This window comes from Oncorhynchus mykiss, chromosome 15 (assembly GCF_057628025.1).
Source record: "Oncorhynchus mykiss isolate SJ-2025 chromosome 15, ASM5762802v1, whole genome shotgun sequence".
NCBI classification, from domain to species: Eukaryota; Metazoa; Chordata; class Actinopteri; order Salmoniformes; family Salmonidae; genus Oncorhynchus; species Oncorhynchus mykiss.
In genome coordinates, this window is record NC_143036.1 from 137,733 (window position 1) to 154,481 (window position 16,749).

At 44.6% G+C, this 16,749-nt stretch overlaps 1 protein-coding gene across 1 annotated transcript; it reads left to right on the forward strand.

Moving 5' to 3' along the window:
• Positions 1-829: 829 nt before the first annotated feature.
• Positions 830-5,508, forward strand: klhl34 (kelch-like family member 34). The gene has a single exon (XM_021562219.3). It carries the CDS (start codon positions 1,395-1,397, stop codon positions 3,618-3,620), a length of 2,226 nt encoding a protein of 741 aa, XP_021417894.3. The 5' UTR covers positions 830-1,394; the 3' UTR covers positions 3,621-5,508.
• The last annotated feature ends 11,241 nt before the right edge of the window (positions 5,509-16,749 follow it).

The window sequence follows — 16,749 nt, forward strand, 5'->3', positions numbered from 1 at the left end:
CAGATAAGGTCCAGTTCAGATAGGGTCTTGTTCTGTTAGGGTCCAGTTCAGACAGGGTCCAGTTCAGATAGGGTCCAGTTCAGACAGGGTCCAGTTCAGGTAGGGTCTTGTTCTGTTAGGGTCCAGTTCAGATAAGGTCCAGTTCAGACAGGGTCCAGTTCAGACGGGGTCCAATTCGGTTAGGGTCCAGTTCAAATGGGGTCCAGTTCATATAGGTTCCAGCTCAGATAGGGTCCAGCTCAGATAGGGTCCAGTTCAGACGGGTTCCAGTTCAGATGGTGTCCAGTTTGGGTTCGGGTCCAGTTCAGATGGGGTCCAGTTCAGATGGGGTCCAGTTCAGATAAGGTCCAGTTCAGACGGGTTCCAGTTCAGATGGGGTCCAGTTTGGGTTCGGGTCCAGTTCAGACGGGGTCCAGTTTGGGTTCAGGTCCAGTTCAGACAGGGTCCAGTTCAGATGGGGTCCAGTTCAGACAGGGTCCAGTTCAGACGGGGTCCAGTTCAGATGGGGTCCAGTTTGGGTTCGGGTCCAGTTCAGATGGGGTCCAGTTCATATAGAGTTAAATAATTTGTAAAATGGAACATCCAAGTCATGTTTCTATTCCTGTAGTAATGCTGTAGTCAGGGTGATGTTGGTAGATGTGGACACTGGACTCTTCAGTGCTGACTAATAGCTCTATTTACCCCTGAGGTCATCTACTGTGTGTGTGTGTGTGTGTGTGTGTGTGTGTGTGTGTGTGTGTGTGTGTGTGTGTGTGTGTGTGTGTGTGTGTGTGTGTTTTGAGCAGACCCTATCTTGAATATAGAGGAAAGGGCAGCGTGCGTACACACACACACAAACAAACACACACACTGACCCACACACACACACACATACAAACACACACATACACACACATACAAACACACACTGACGCACACATACACACACACTGACACCCACACTCACATACAAACACACACACATGAAAACACACACACTGACACACACATACACACTGACGCACACACACACATACAAACACACACACTGACAAACACACACACATACAAACACACTGACACATACACACACACTGACGCACACACACACACTGACACTCATACACACATACAAATACACACACATACTGTACAAACACACACACACACACACATGTTGACCTCTTACACAAATAGACAATAACACAAATATGAAAGCATGCAGACAGAGATGGGGACAGATCTGGGGTGTATCATTGGGTCAGGGGACGTGGCAGTGTGTGCGGGTGTGTGTGAGTTTTACTGGGTGTGGGTGTGCGAGCATGTCTGTTTATTGGTGGCTGTGAGCCTGTGTCTGGGTGTGTGTGAGTTCAGAGGTGGTGGTTAAAACTCCTGTCACAGTGATAACGTGTCAAATGCCAGCGGGTGCAGACAGAGACACACAGAGACAGAGAAACCAACGACCGACACTCATCTCTCTTGTCCTCTCCCTCACCTCTCTCTTGTCTTCTCTCTCTCTCTCTCTCTCTCTTTTTCTTCTCTCTCAATCTCCATCTTTTGCAATCTTCTCTCTCTTTTCTCTCTCTCTGTCACTCTTCTCTCTCTCTTCTTTCTCTTCTCTCTCAATCTCCATCTTTCGCAATCTTCTCTCTCTCTCTCTCCTCTCTCTTTCTCTTCTCTCTCAATCTCCATCTTTCGCAATCTTCTCTCTCTCTTTTCTCTCTCTCTCTCACTCTCTTCTCTCTCTCTTACTCTCTTCTCTCTCTCTCTTTCTCTCAATCTCTTTCTCCTCTCTCTCAATCTCGCACTCAATCTATCCCTCTCTCTCTCTCTCTACTTTCTTTATGGAGAGTTATTCTCTCCTCCACAGTTCTTACCAGAGTTCTGTTCTTTTCTCCGGCTTCGGGAAGCTGCGCTCTGACAGGAGGCTGTGTGATGTTGTCTTGGAGACGGGAGGCGTGTCCTTCCCGTGTCACCGCGTCCTATTGGCCAGTTCCAGCCAGTATTTCTGGTGTTTGTTTGGTGAGAAGACGGAGGAGAGGATAGCTGCTAGCATTAGACTCCCGGCGCTAACTCCTGCAGGACTAGAGACTGTTCTGGACTTCCTGTACTCTGGATGGCTCAGCCTATCAGCTACCTCACTGCCCGTTGTTCTGGAGACTGCCAGGTACCTTCAGGTGGACACAGCTGTGTCGCTATGCGAGCGCTTCCTTAGCGATGGGCTGTCGCGGAGGACCTCATGTTTCTATGCCAACCTGGCTGAGCACCACTTCCTGCCTGACGCGCTGGCAGCCGCCAATCAAATCATCGCCATGGAGATGGCCACTTTGCTACGGGAGGACAGGGAGGGGCTTCTGGGGCTGAACGTCCAATCACTAACGGATGTGCTGGACAGGGATGAACTACCTGGTGTCAAGGAGGTGGAGCTACTGAAACTTGTGCTGGATTGGCTGGATGCTAACCAGCCTCTCCCATTGGTCCGCTGTAACCTGCTGCTCAGCCGACTCCGTTTTGGATTGGTTACTCCCTCTGACATCACAACAATAAGCCCTGCCCACACCAACATGAACACGCCCCTGATGAGGAGTAAAGTGACGCAGGCGCTGGAGTATCATTGGCTGGGCTCAGCTAGACCAATAAGACAGAGCCGACACTCCTCCCTCAGAGCAGCAGCCAACTACGTGCTCCTAGTGGGGGGTGGGCCCAGCACTGATTGGCCACAACAGCAGGTGCTCACCTTCGACCTTAGAGACAGGAAGTGGTCATCATTGAGCGCTGGTCTCCCACGACGACTGAAGAACCACTGTGTGTGCTGCGTCGGGGGGTTCCTGTTTGTGATTGGAGGAGAAGAGGTGAAGGGCGGAGCAGAGGGGGGCGAAGGGAAGTCTGTTTCTATGACGACAACTAATTGTGTGTGGCGGTACGATCCTCGCTTTGCATGCTGGGAGGAAGCGGACCCCATGCTGGAGAGGAGATCCCAGTTCAGCTGCTGTGTTGTAGACCATGTCATCTACACTATAGGGGGAACACACACACACTCAGACACACACTCCTGCCTGGCCTCAGTGGAGTTCTATGACATGGCAACAGGTCATTGGCGGAGAGGAATTTCTCTGCCCCGCCCCCTTTATGGCCACGCCTCGGTCACACTGGGAACTGGAATCCTAATGTCTGGTGGTAGCCATGGCAACCAGGACCGTACACAGGTCAGTATCCAGGAGGGTAATCAGGGCAACTGTGAGGTCCTCTTCCTAGATATGGTTGCTAGGGGTGGAGTTTGGGAGAAGCGAGCACCGATGTCCATTGGCCGTTTCGGTCACCGCATGGCAACTGTTGCTGGATGTGTCTACGCGTTACTAGGAATGTACGAGCACTACTGCGATATTGAGCGATATGACTCACTCGCTGACCAGTGGACACGCCTTCACCCAGTACTCATTGGCTCGTTCGACTACGGACTGGTGGCAACAGCAAATGGGAGGCTGCTGCTGTTTGGAGGCAGGAAATGGCGGGATGGACAGGAAGTGAGCGTAGCAGGTGTTCTAGAATATGACACAGAGAGAGACCGTTGGGCCGAGATCTGTCAGCTACACACTCCTCTGACTGGAACACAATGTGTTGTGATGGCTCTGTCAGACTAACACAATATACATGGAGTAGAAAATAGCATGGCTATATACAGGGAGTAGAGAATAACATGGTTATATACAGGAAGTAGAAAATAACATGGCTATATACAGGGAGTAGAGAATAACATGGTTATATACAGGAAGTAGAAAATAACATGGCTATATACAGGGAGTAGAGAATAACATGGTTATATACAGGAAGTAGAAAATAATATGGTTATATACAGGGAGTAGAAAATAACATGGCTATATACAGGAAATAGAAAATAGCATGGCTATTTACAGGGAGTAGAAAATAACATGGCTACAGTGTTTCTTCCTTTAAAAGTTGCGTTGTACTGCCACACAGCTTGCGGGCTGCTGCGGATTGCACGTTATTTAAGTGTCAGCCATTGTTGCCATTAAGGCTAGTTAGTATTAATGCTAGTTAATACTAGTTTGACCACCAGAGGGAATGTTTGAGAAGCATTTGATTGTATTAATATTGGCTGGACTAGAGATTTTTTTTTTGTTGTTGTAAGAACATAGTATATGTGATTGATTTAGGTTAATTCATTTGATTAATATTATGGTGTTTCTATTCCAAGAAAAATGAAAAACGAAACCCTCAGGGTTTCCATTAGGAAAATATGGCGCTGTACAACGCTGTACTAAGTGACTGCGAGTGAAGAGGAAAATAATCCTAACATTTCTATACCCTAATTGTAGGCTAACCAATACCCAAACGGAGATTCAGTGAAAATTAAAATCTCATTGATTTACCAAGACCAGTCCCCATGCTCAGAGCAGCACGAAACGGTGCTGAAATAGTTGACCACACGCGGGTATAGCCATGTTCAAATCCTATCATAACAATTGGATGACTTTGTTCCAGTAAGAAACAATTTGTTGCCTTCATTAGACTACATTATTCAGAAAAATTCATCTGTAAATCTGCCAAGCCTATAAGCAAAGATGAACTGGTGAAGGCCATCAAGACGTTTTGGCTTGAGAAACTGACGATACAACAATGCAACAAAGACATTGATCATTTCAGCAAGGTTTTGCCAGCGGTCGTGGATCTGGGGGGGAAGTGCAACTAAAATGTAGCTGAGATGTACTGTACAGTAGTGGAAATAAACATCTGTATTTTAAAAGTATTTTTTATTGTTATTTTATTAACGAAAGCATAAAGATGTTGATGAACATATACTGTGTTAAACTTTAGAGTACTTAAGCATCGAATACATTGCAAGTTGGGTGGATTTTCACACCTACAGTGGCCGGGCAATTAAACTAATCGTGGATAACACATCGGCTCTGGGAACTCATTAAGAGGCTGCTTCTTTCTTCAATATGCTTTAAATATCACAATGTCACAAATAATTGAACCCCAACATGAGCAGATGAACTTGGTCAAAACATGTATTTATTAAAGACCGTCAGAAAGAATGTTGGTACTTATTTGTTTTGATTCCAAAACCTTTTACGAGTGAATAATCCAATAATAATTGGTATGACACGGCTCTCGTAACTCATTAAAAGGCGGCTTCTGTATGAAAATACTTGCAGATCAATTAATTCTAAATTAATATCTAAGTGGTTGTCACGCCCTGAACGTAGAGAGCTTTTTATGTGTCTATTTTTGAGTTGGTCAGGGTGTGATTTGGGTGGCATTCTATGCTCTTTTTCTATGTGTTTGTATTTCTTTGTTTTGGCCTGGTATGGTTCTCAATCAGGGACAGCTGTCGATCGTTGTCTCTGATTGAGAACCATACTTAGGTAGCTTTTCCCCACAGGGTTTTTGTGGGTAGTTGTTTTCCGTATCAGTGTTTGCATCTTATGGGACTGTTTTTGTTTAATTTATTCTCTTGTAATTTTTGTATTTAGTGTTCAGTTCAATAAATAATATGAGCACTTACCACGCTGCACCTTGGTCCTCCACTCCTTCCAACAGCCGTTACAGGGGTGTTTTTTGTTAGGGCAAATCTGGACTGCGAGAATATCTAAGGGGCTTTTATATAATTACAACGCAGGGTTAATAATAATAATAATCGTTGGATAACAGATCGGCTCTCGGAGCTCATTAAGAGGTGGCTTGTATCTTCAATATGCTTTAAATGCCACAATGGCACAAATAATGCTGACAAATCATCGCTGGACTCTCATTCAATTTCTTCTTCACGTCAGCAAAGAAGGACTCGGTGTTTCAGAAACTCACTTTATGTAGAGTGGCTACAGTACACTGTGGTAAATAAAGCCGTTTAGAATGATTTATTTCTGTTTTAGAGGGTGAGAAACCAAAAGCCCACTGTGCCTAATTTTAGAAAATTGTCAGTCCGATAGATAATGATAGCCCATGCCCACGACGAGCCATGTGGAGGCCATAGGGGGGTCAAGGCTACATGTGAAACATTGCGACAGGTGGCCTACTGGCCTCACATGGAACAAGACGTGGCACAATCCGTTAGGGGGTGTTTAGTTTGCTGCCAGTTTCAACCCTCCAAGCCACTTCACAGAGCACCCCTGCAACGCAAGGATGTGTCTTACCCCTGGAGCTCGATCCAGATCGACTGGGTCGGCCCAGTTGCCAGGTCAGCCAGAGGCAACAAGTGTCTCCTCACAGTGACTTGCACATTCACAAAGTGGGTGGAGTGCCTGCCGGTGACCAATGACACAGCGGAAACCACTGCCGTTCTTTTGCTAAACCACGTTTTCAGTCGTTTCAGCCTGCCAGGAGAAACCGGGGTCAGCGACAGAGGAACCCACTTTTCAGCAGCTGTAATGACCGAACTGTGGAGGCTTCTGGGAGTCAAAGCTAAACTCCACATCGCAGTTCGGGCAGGGTAGAAAGGAGCAACCAAAGAATCAGTCAGAATCTTGAGGAAGTATGTGGCAGCCAACCACAAAGGTTGGGACCTCAAACTCCCATTGGTACTGATGGCAATCAGAGCCACACACAACAGGTCTACAGGAATAACACCCTTCCTGGTGTTATTCCTATAACACGTTTCCAATGTAGCTGACGACCCTCCCAACTCCGCCCACCAGCATCCTAATAAGGAAACAAGAACAAAGAGAGAATACGGCAGACAGAGTGGGAGGGTCGTCACATCCCCCCATAAAACCGGGGACCAACAAGGGCCCCGGAACAACGACCCAGCCTCTGCGTCCCAAATTGACACAGCCTCTGCGTCCCAAATTGACACAGCCTCTGCGTCCCAAATTGACGCAGCCTCCTGCGTCCCAAATTGACACAGCCTCCTGCGTCCCAAATTGACACAGCCTCCTGCGTCCCAAATTGACACAGCCTCCGCATCCCAAATTGACACAGCCTCCTGCGTCCCAAATTGACACAGCCTCCTGCGTCCCAAATTGACACAGCCTCCGCATCCCAAATTGACACAGCCTCCGCGCCCCAAATTGACACAGCCTCCGCGTCCCAAATTGACACAGCCTCCGCGTCCCAAATTGACACAGCCTCCGCGTCCCAAATTGACACAGCCTCTGCTTCCCAAATTGACACAGCCTCTGCATCCCAAATTGACACAGCCTCTGCATCCCAAATTGACACAGCCTCTGCATCCCAAATTGACACAGCCTCTGCATCCCAAATTGACACAGCCTCTGCGTCCCAAATTGGTGAGGGGTTATGTGTTCACACCTCCACCTGCCCCAGCCAACCTCCTCCTCCCCAGACCTCACCAACCTTTGCGCATAGGAAGCAATATTTAAGAGGAAAGAAGAACACAAGACCAGGAGGGAACAGACAGGAAAGATAGAACATGACAACCACAACCAATGGTCAGTCACGTAAACATTCAGGAACATGGCACAAAAGACCACAACAGCTACAAACTCCAACGAAAAGAGCATCAGGGTCCTTCTTAATTTTTACAACTCCCAACATTTCATAGTCACTTCCAACGATTCATAGTCACTTCCAACGATTCATAGTCACTTCCAACGATTCATGGTCACTTCCAACGATTCATAGTCACTTCCAACGAAACAGAATTTCACTAATTTCAATCATTTAACCTTGTAGTGTTCAGCGATCTTCAACAGCTGTTCTTTAGTACATAATTCTAACAGGTCCTCTGATGGAAAGCGAATGAACTTGTGTACATGAGACACCATAGTCATAAGTAAATAATCTTGCTCAACCCCTCTGCTGAGCACATCAGACCACAACCAGAGAAATGACAATCACCCTGAGCACCACAGAAGAGAGATGAGATACGGAGCTTCCCCAAAACCTACAATAACTCAACCCTAGTCTTCATGCAGATTTGCGGTGGGTATTTACACACATTGTAGCCCGCTGGCAAGGAAATAGAACTCCCCAGCATGCTGGCAAAATCCACCAAGCCACAGATGTGCCCCCGAGACAACTGCTCAGTCCACAGACACCACACAAAAATAACAAACATTTAACCATGCCCAACATGTCCAAAATTGAAACACGTCGCTAAGCCTATCAGGGGAAAAAGGCTATAGCTCCGGGTAGCAAGTTCCACTACCCTACACAAATCTCCTACCAAGGTACACAGCCGATTTACTCACCTCCTCAGACTGACTTCCCAACAGAAAGTAGAACAAGAGTTTCCAGGCTAGGCAGGGCCTGGAAACTAACCATTATCTCTCTCCAACGCAGCACACAAACAAAACAACAAAGGCAACCAATACTGGGCCTATCAAACTCAAACACAATATGCAAACCAAACACGTACCTCCACGGTCTCCCAAACCAATAGTTCAAATATCCCGGATGAGCCTCCACTTGTCACGAACCGGCTCAAAGCCCGTAACAAAGAGATACAACGTGGAGATAAGGAGTAACAAAATATATATTTATTAACTAAAGCAACTAAGGAAAATATACAATGGTGTGTGTAATCAGTAATCAGTAGTGTAAGTGAGTGTTTTGCATGCATGAATGTGATAATGCAGGGTGTTGAAAGGTGCCAAAGCAAACAAAAAAAGGCCACCAAGAACCACAACACAATCTACAAAGGTGTCTGCATGGAGAGAGTCTCCTCCATGAATGTGGAAGAGGTATATTTATCCTGGGACACACCTAGCCCAGGTGTTTCCCATGTAGCTGACGACCCTCCCAACTCCGCCCACCAGCATCCTAATAAGGAAACAAGAACAAAGAGAGAATACGGCAGACAGAGTGGGAGGGTCGTCACACTCCTCATAACTAACTGCAGAGTACACACGCAGAGGGTGTACTGTAAGTGTCCGCCTAGATGCAGAGAATGTGTACCGCCAACACATTCCACCTACGGCGGATTTGAGTTTGGCCGGGGCTGACTGGGCCAGCCAGGCAATTAAGCACGCCCAGCTAGACACTGCCCATATGTTCGCCCAACTCCAAAAGTTCACAGTAAACCCAGTCAGAACTAGCAGAGCCCAGGCGAGAGAAACGATTCGTCGGGGCACTACTATCGATAGGAGCAGCCGTAGGGTCACTATTTGCCCTAGGTACCACTACCGTCAACGCAGTCAGTCTAGCCACAGTCAAGAGTAATGTTAGGGAGATTACTGAAGAGATGCCACTTATCCAGCAGCAGATGAAGGCACAGGCCCTCAGGTTGTGTCGTGGCTAATCATTTCAAATACGACGCTTTCAAGAACCAGTGAAGTCAATAATAGACTTTTAATACAAGAGTATCGCAAGTCGGAGTGGTCCGCGGAACACACACACTTTTTCAGAGCACTCGCTCTGATTTTATACACATACAACACAAGTCCATCCTACATGCAAATGAAGTTACATCCCAATTCGTGCATCCTGCTTGTTCAACCCAATAACGCCCATATCTGCTTTCCTTCAGGTTATAATGATGACAAGACCCATGCTTTTGGCTGACCCCCTTCTTTCTATATCCCTCTGACCTTTGTATGTCCAGCTGTCCCAGGCGCCTACGTGTCGCCTTCTCTCATGGCCTTACTCTGGCTTCCAAAGTTGCAACGTGTGGGAAAGTCTCTCCAGGACACTATTCTGGTGGTCAACACACACGCTACTCTCCTGAACAAAACTATCCTGTCTGTAGGAAAGCTAGCAGAGGTCATGAACCATGACTATGCCCATGTCCAATTGGTTCGATTGTTACTGGAGGATTTTCTCTGAGAAGTTAGCTCTTCTATGGACCACTTGGCCATGAATAGAATCCCCTCATATCTAGTGCCCCTCTCAATAGTGCACAACATATTGACCTCAGATACTTCAACCATGATAAGGCCATTACAGTTACATTTGGCCTATAGTCTGGGGTCATCCATCCCAATACACGTTGATGTTGATCGTAATAAATTCTACTGACGCTGCCGGTTGTTGAACTGGAGAATATCTACAGATTGAAAACAGTTCTCAATGTAGGATTTTGGTGCGACGGTACCTACGTAAAGATTGCCACGCCCCCGTTGTAGCTTACCAGGAAAACAACCCAGATTTCTATCTCAACCCTAACCTGTTAATGTGTACTCTAACCAAAGATGTCCACTACCTCTGTCCTAGCAAACCGTTTGTCAGGGATAACACTGAGCGTCTTTGTGGTATTAAAGCTATCACCAGCGAAGAACACTGTAGAGCCAAACTAACAGCCAGGGATGGGGCCACCACCACACAAGTGGAGGTGGTAGGGAACAGATGGTTGGTCAACACACCGTTCGCGTCCACCACTATGACTTACGAACGCCATGACTCCATCACCCAATTGAACCTCCCCAACCAGACTGTTTTTGTTAAGGTACCATTATTCACATAGACGACCTCGCTCTATACCAACTTCCCGACGACAGGATAGACACAGAGATTGAAATGCCGGACGCTTTTGCTAAACGTTCCATTGAGTTACCACAAGCCATTCAAAACCAAATCCAGTACGAGGGACCCATGACTGTTGATCTTAGCGTACGGGATGAGGCACTTTTAGTTGACCCGACTGACTACAGACCGAAAGATTGGTCTGTCGCCCCCTCTTGGACGGTGCCGGACAGTATCCTCACTGTTACCATGATCCTTGGTCTTATTTCCCTTATATTTCCCTACTACGTACACAGGCGCACACGTGCAATGGAAGACCTAATGAGGTCTTATACCAGGATCACCCGTGGGACGGAAGCGATTCCGATTTTTGGAAAGTTGGCAATAGATCCTGAAACCCCCTTAGGGGGCTCAGTCCCAGCCTCTTCTCCCGAACTCGTTAGGTCAGCACAGTAATGTGCCCAATGTAAGCTTTGGCCTTCAGGGGCTAAGTTTTTCCAAGTGCCCTAACTACCCACCTGCAAGTAGCATCACCCTAGACATGACATTAGAGGCAATGCCATGATAGTCATTTAGCTAAGACCTTGGACATATATAGAACATAGTCCAAATTAGATGATTACGGTGTGGTAGAAACATTTTGTATACTTTTATGTTTTTATTCCATTATTTCTCGTTTAATTTCCTTTGACACTTAGGAAGCAGTAGAGCCCAATGCCGCTAGTTTGGGGAGGAAATGTAATGATGTATTGCCTGAGTGTTGTGCATTATTAACGTCTGCCAAGTTACTGCCTAGGTCCACTAGCCAGAATACTATACTAAGTTCTAATCAATAGCCTATAATGTGTTTTGTCTATGTGTATATTTTATCATCATTTTAGCTTTTTAGTAAATAAATATTAAACTAAGATTGGTGTGGTACGAATTCATTGGTGAGACCTGGGTCCGTGCAGATTCATGGGCTATACGGCGTTCAGAACAAGATTGGTAGAGGCAACTGGTTAATTAGCGGCTGTTGTAAAATCAATATTCTGATATTCTTGGAGTTAATTTGGGAAATAGAAACTCAATAAAAACTAGTTTTCCCATGGTGCCCCAGGTTAATGAGTTAATAATTGCTTGATTCAGTTAATCACGCAATTAGAAACTTTAATCATTCGATGAGCAACAGTCGTCACATTAACTAATACAACGTCACGACATAAGAAATACATGTTGTTGATTGCCATGGTGAATAATCCAATAACAATTGATAGGACACATAAAAGAAAACATCAAAGATTTTCCCGGAATCCCTAAATAAAATACTGCCAGATCAATAAAATATCCTTGTACAGTAGTAGATCTAATTAAATTTAGTGGATTATAAAATGAATATCTAAGGGGCTTTTATACAATTATAATGCAGGGTTAATAATACATTAATATATTTGTAGGGGTTGATGCATTTTTTGGGAAGGGCAAATCTGGTTTTAGAGTATTTAAGCATTGCATAAATTGCAAGATTGCCCATTTACAATAGGACTCAACTCTGATTGACCGCAACATCTACAGTGGTACAAATATATTATTGAATTCGATAAAAAAACTGTTTTAAAATGTTTATGTTTATTAAGTAATCTTGCTTGTCTCAGAACAGTGCAAAATGGTGCTGAAATAGTTGCTTCAAATCCTATCAGTTTCAGTAAGCAACAATTCGTTGCCTTCATTAGCCTACTTTATTCTTAAAGAACTCCAGCACAGAGAAAATAAAAGTCTTTAACAATTAAACAATAAAGTGATTGAATTCACAAATGCATTTGACTGTTTTTAACATTGGCCATCAACCAAAACACACCGTGGTAGAAATGTTATTTAATTCTATATATTTGTTTTACTATTTCAAATGGATATGTTTGAGGCTACTGTGTAGTCTGACAAGTAAACATAGCCTACAGTACATAGTAAACATGGTAACATGCCTAATTCCTTACTTAAGGGCCATGTCCAGACTTTCTCGGGGACCTCAAATACTCAAACTCTTTCTTTAATTAATGCTTTTTCGGGTTGCATCAGTCATGGACAGAAACTTCTGAGACACATTATTAATGATAAACACCCGGAGGTTCACTGGTAAGCCACGTTTGCCTCAGGATCCATGCCAGTTGATATTCTGTGTCCACTCATGGTATCTCTCTTCTGTTACACATCCTTGGATTTGCAGAACAGCATAGCGGTCCGGACGGCCCTTGCTGTGCCTGGTGAGCAGTTCATCAAGTTCTGTTGTCAGAATAGGAATGGAAATGTCGGGGTGATCCGACGACCTGACGAACCCGCCACGTATGTTGACTCTGCCTGTTAGAGGTGGAGTTCCAGAGCTCACAGATGTGCCTGGCATGGATTGTGACTCCATTTCGTTCCTCACCCTCTTCAACGTGTCATTCTCCGCCTGACTCTCCACCAATGCCGACTGGTTCTGGACCAATGCAAAAGCGGTCGCCCGTATCTCTTGCACTCAGATAATGTTCATTCGCTGGTCTGCCTTCAATGACTCGATCTCGGTCTTCAAAGTTTGAATCTGATCCATGTGCACCTTCAACAAATGACCAGAATGGTACCGCCTTGAGCCCCCATCAATTACAGTGGCCTATGATAGAAACGGTAGATGAATTAAAAGTGACTCCAACACGCAAATGCTGCATACAGAAACACATTTTAAGAATCTATCAAAACTATCAGCTTTCTTCGGAACCATGCTTTTTTTTTCAGTGTAGCCCTTTGTCCACTGATCTCCACGGATGGATGTCAGCATGGTTGTTTGCTCTGCAAAAACGCATTCGTGTTTTTAGTACACAATTATTGATTTTATTACACAGTATTGATAGGCAATATAAAAAAAAAATAACAAAAATGCACTGAAACCAAAATACCTTAAGTTTTGGTGATCCTCTCAGCTCCGGCTCATTTTCAAGTCCTCTTGTGGTTACAGTCCTAACCCTGGAATGGGTAGCACCATAGAAAGAAGCTGGCGGTTACAGTCCTAACCCTGGAACGGGTAGCACCATAGAAAGAAGCTGGCTTGATAAACTGTTTATTTCGTCTGTTCTCTTTGGTGTCAATGTAATTTTTTTTAGATAAACAGTTCATTTTTGAATGGTAACTGTGTTATAGGTAGAGTTTGGGGCGAGGTGAGGAGTACCAGAAAGGTGTGACTTTCAGGTTACAATAGGTATAATAAGTATACAGCAGATCACCGATTGTCCTCACTTTGATTATGCTGTAACAACATACTGTAGCACCATGACCAGGATCTCTATTAATTTAAGTGAGCAGATTAGGGCTTTCAGGAGGAACGAAAAATCTTCTGGAGAAATTTAAAAAATACTGTTAGACTTGGGGATTATGGTCATGTACGGTGTTATTTGCAAACACTATCATAAGACGCCTGTGTTACATCGATTTTACATGTGGTCGTGGAGATGGGGGAAGTGCAACTAAAATGTAGTTGAAATAAACATTGAATACTATAAGGGCACAGGGCGAGACCCAAATGTAGACATGGGAGGCAGATGGTTTGAGTCACTGATATTTATTATAATCCAAGGGGCAGGCTCACGAATGGTCGTGGACAGGCAAAATATCATAAACAAGGTCACAGTCCAGGAGGTACAGAGTTGCAGGCAGGCTCGAGGTCAGGGCAGGCAGTATGGTAAGGCAGGTGGGTTCAGAGTCAAGGCAGGCAAGGGTCAAAACCAGGAGGACTAGCAAAAGAGATATAAGAAAAAGCAAGAGCATGGAAAACACGCTGGTTGACTAGACGAACTGGCAACAGACAAACAGGGAACACCGGAATAAATAGGTGTGTGGAGACAATCACAAAGACAGGTGAAACAGATCATTTTCTCAATTGCATAGGTTCCGGTGTATCCGACTCACCCGTCGTTGATGATTCGGGTGGCCTCGGATCCTGTCGAAAAAACAGCCTCTGGAGATGAACGAGCCATAGCGGATGGACGAGTGTGACCTAGGCCAGACCTCTTCTCACTCCTGCTTTCCCGTAGACGTCCATCAATCCTAATGGTGAGGGCGATGAGGGAATTGAGGTCCACTGGTAACTCCCGAGCAGCTAGCTCATCTTTTATCACCTCTGATAATCCGTGAAGGAAGGTATCGAATAGGGACTCACTCTCGGCGGTCAACATGCGAAAGTCTACAGAAAGTCTTCTAGATCACGAGAAATAGCGGATTGTTTCTCCCAAACTTCCGTAGCCCAGGAGAGTGCCCTTCCTGACATTAACGTGATAACATACGCTGTCGTCGACCGGTCCGAAGGGAGCGAAGATGGCTGCTGCTCAAAAATAAGGGAGCACTGAGAAAGAATACCCCGGCAGTTTCCAGGATCCTCAGAATATCGCTCCGGAGGAGGTTCTCGGTGGTAGGTTGTACAAACCCACCACTAATAGTAAAAAGGTTACTGGGTGGTTGGGGGGTCTCAGTGGTGGCTGGCTGCCTATGAGCTAACTCCCCGATTTGCTCCATAATAGCCTTGAACCCTTGGTAGTGGCGTTCCGTCAGGGAATGAAGCCCTTCCAAAAGGTCCAACAGTAGCTCTCCCTGCAGGGAGACAGCGAGGCGGAGCTGGTCCAAGTTGTGCTGTGTCTGTCAATGCCAGTTCGTACTATAAGGGCACAGGGCAAGACCCAGATGCAGACACGGGAGGCAGATGGTTTGAGTCACTGATATGTATTATAATCCAAGGAGCAGGCAAGAGAATGGTTGTAGACAGGTAAAAGATCATAAACAAGGTCACAGTCCAGGAGGTACAGAGTTGCAGGCAGGCTCGAGGTCAGGGCAGGCAGTATGGTCAGGCAGGCGGGTTCAGAGTCAAGGCAGGCAAGGGTCAAAACTGGGAGGAATATCAAAAAAGAGATAAGAAAATGCAGGAGCACGAAAACACGTTGGTTGACTTTACAAGACATGACGAACTGGCAACAGACAAACAGGGAACACCGGAATAAATACACATGGACTAATGGGGGAAACGGCTGACACCTGGAGGTGGGTGGGGACAATCACAAAGATAGGTGAAACAGATCAGGGTGTGACAGAATACATTGCAAGTTGGGAGGAATTTCACACCTACAGTAGCCAGGCTATTAAATAACCATTTTGTAAATAAATTGATGTGTGAAGAATCTATTATCCTGTTAATAGCCCATCATGGAAACATTGTTTGCATAATGGACTAAAGTGTTTGTAAACATGTTTTCAAAATGCCTCCACCTGTCCATCACTACTGTAAATAAAAACACAGCATCTTAAAAAAAATCACATAATACTTAGGGTTAGGGTTAACCCTATCCCTATCCCTAACCCTAACCCTTCTTTATTTTAACCACAATGTTACAAAAAGTTGAACACACACAACATGAGCAGATTAACTTGGTCAAAACAGTGAAGGCAAATCTGGTCTGTGAGAATATCTAAGGGGCTTTGATATAATTACAATGCAGGGTTAAATTATAATAATAATAATAATAATCGTTAGATAACAGATCGGCTCTCAGAACTCATTAAGACAATTTAATTAAGGGTTTCAGTTAGTAAAAAATATGGCGCTGTACAAAATAATCCTAACATTTCCAAATAAAAATCTGATTGATTTATCAGGACTGGTCCCCATGCTCTGTCATTCAGTTAAAGTAGTAATATTAATCATCGTTGGATAACAGATCGGCTCTCGGAACTCATTAAGAGGCGGCATCTATCTTCAATATAATCATTAATTCAGAAGGTTAAAGCCATAGGTTTTTAGGATTGCAGTAGGTTAAAAAAAACAGACAATTGCGTGTCAATTTTGCAATCTATATGGCACAGCTATCTATGTTTTGGTCCTTAAATGAAACTGGTACATATTTTTGTTCATCACAATTTTCTATAACCAATTTTGGTCTTTAATGCATGTCCGACAGACAAGTTCCTTACTTTTTCCCCCTTCCACTTGATAAAGGTTCCAATCAAGTTTTATAATCAATTAGTATATTTGAGTTTCACCACAATATTTGTCATATTATTTGTTCTGTCTTTTCTGGTAGATTAAACTGAAATTGCAACCAATTTTCTATGGATTGTATAAAAAATATTGATATTTTGGAGATTATTTAGTTTTCAAATTACCGAAAGTGAGTGGTTGTAATCTGAATAAAGGGGGAAAAGCCAGGTGAGAGATTCTAACTAATTTGTAAATAAAGCCAGTTTGTTATTTTAGAGGGAGAGAAACCAAAAGCCCACCATGCCTATTTTTCGAAAATCATCAGTCCACATGTCAAGTGAAATTCCCCCATTTGTATTTACCCAAGTTCTCTCTTAACGCCATAACCACCGACAGTTTTTGTTGTTGTTGCCTGA

Coding starts and splice junctions, on each gene's coding strand:
- klhl34 (XM_021562219.3), top strand. CDS start 1,395: ATGCCAGCGGGTGCAGACAGAGACACACAGAGACAGAGAAACCAACGA.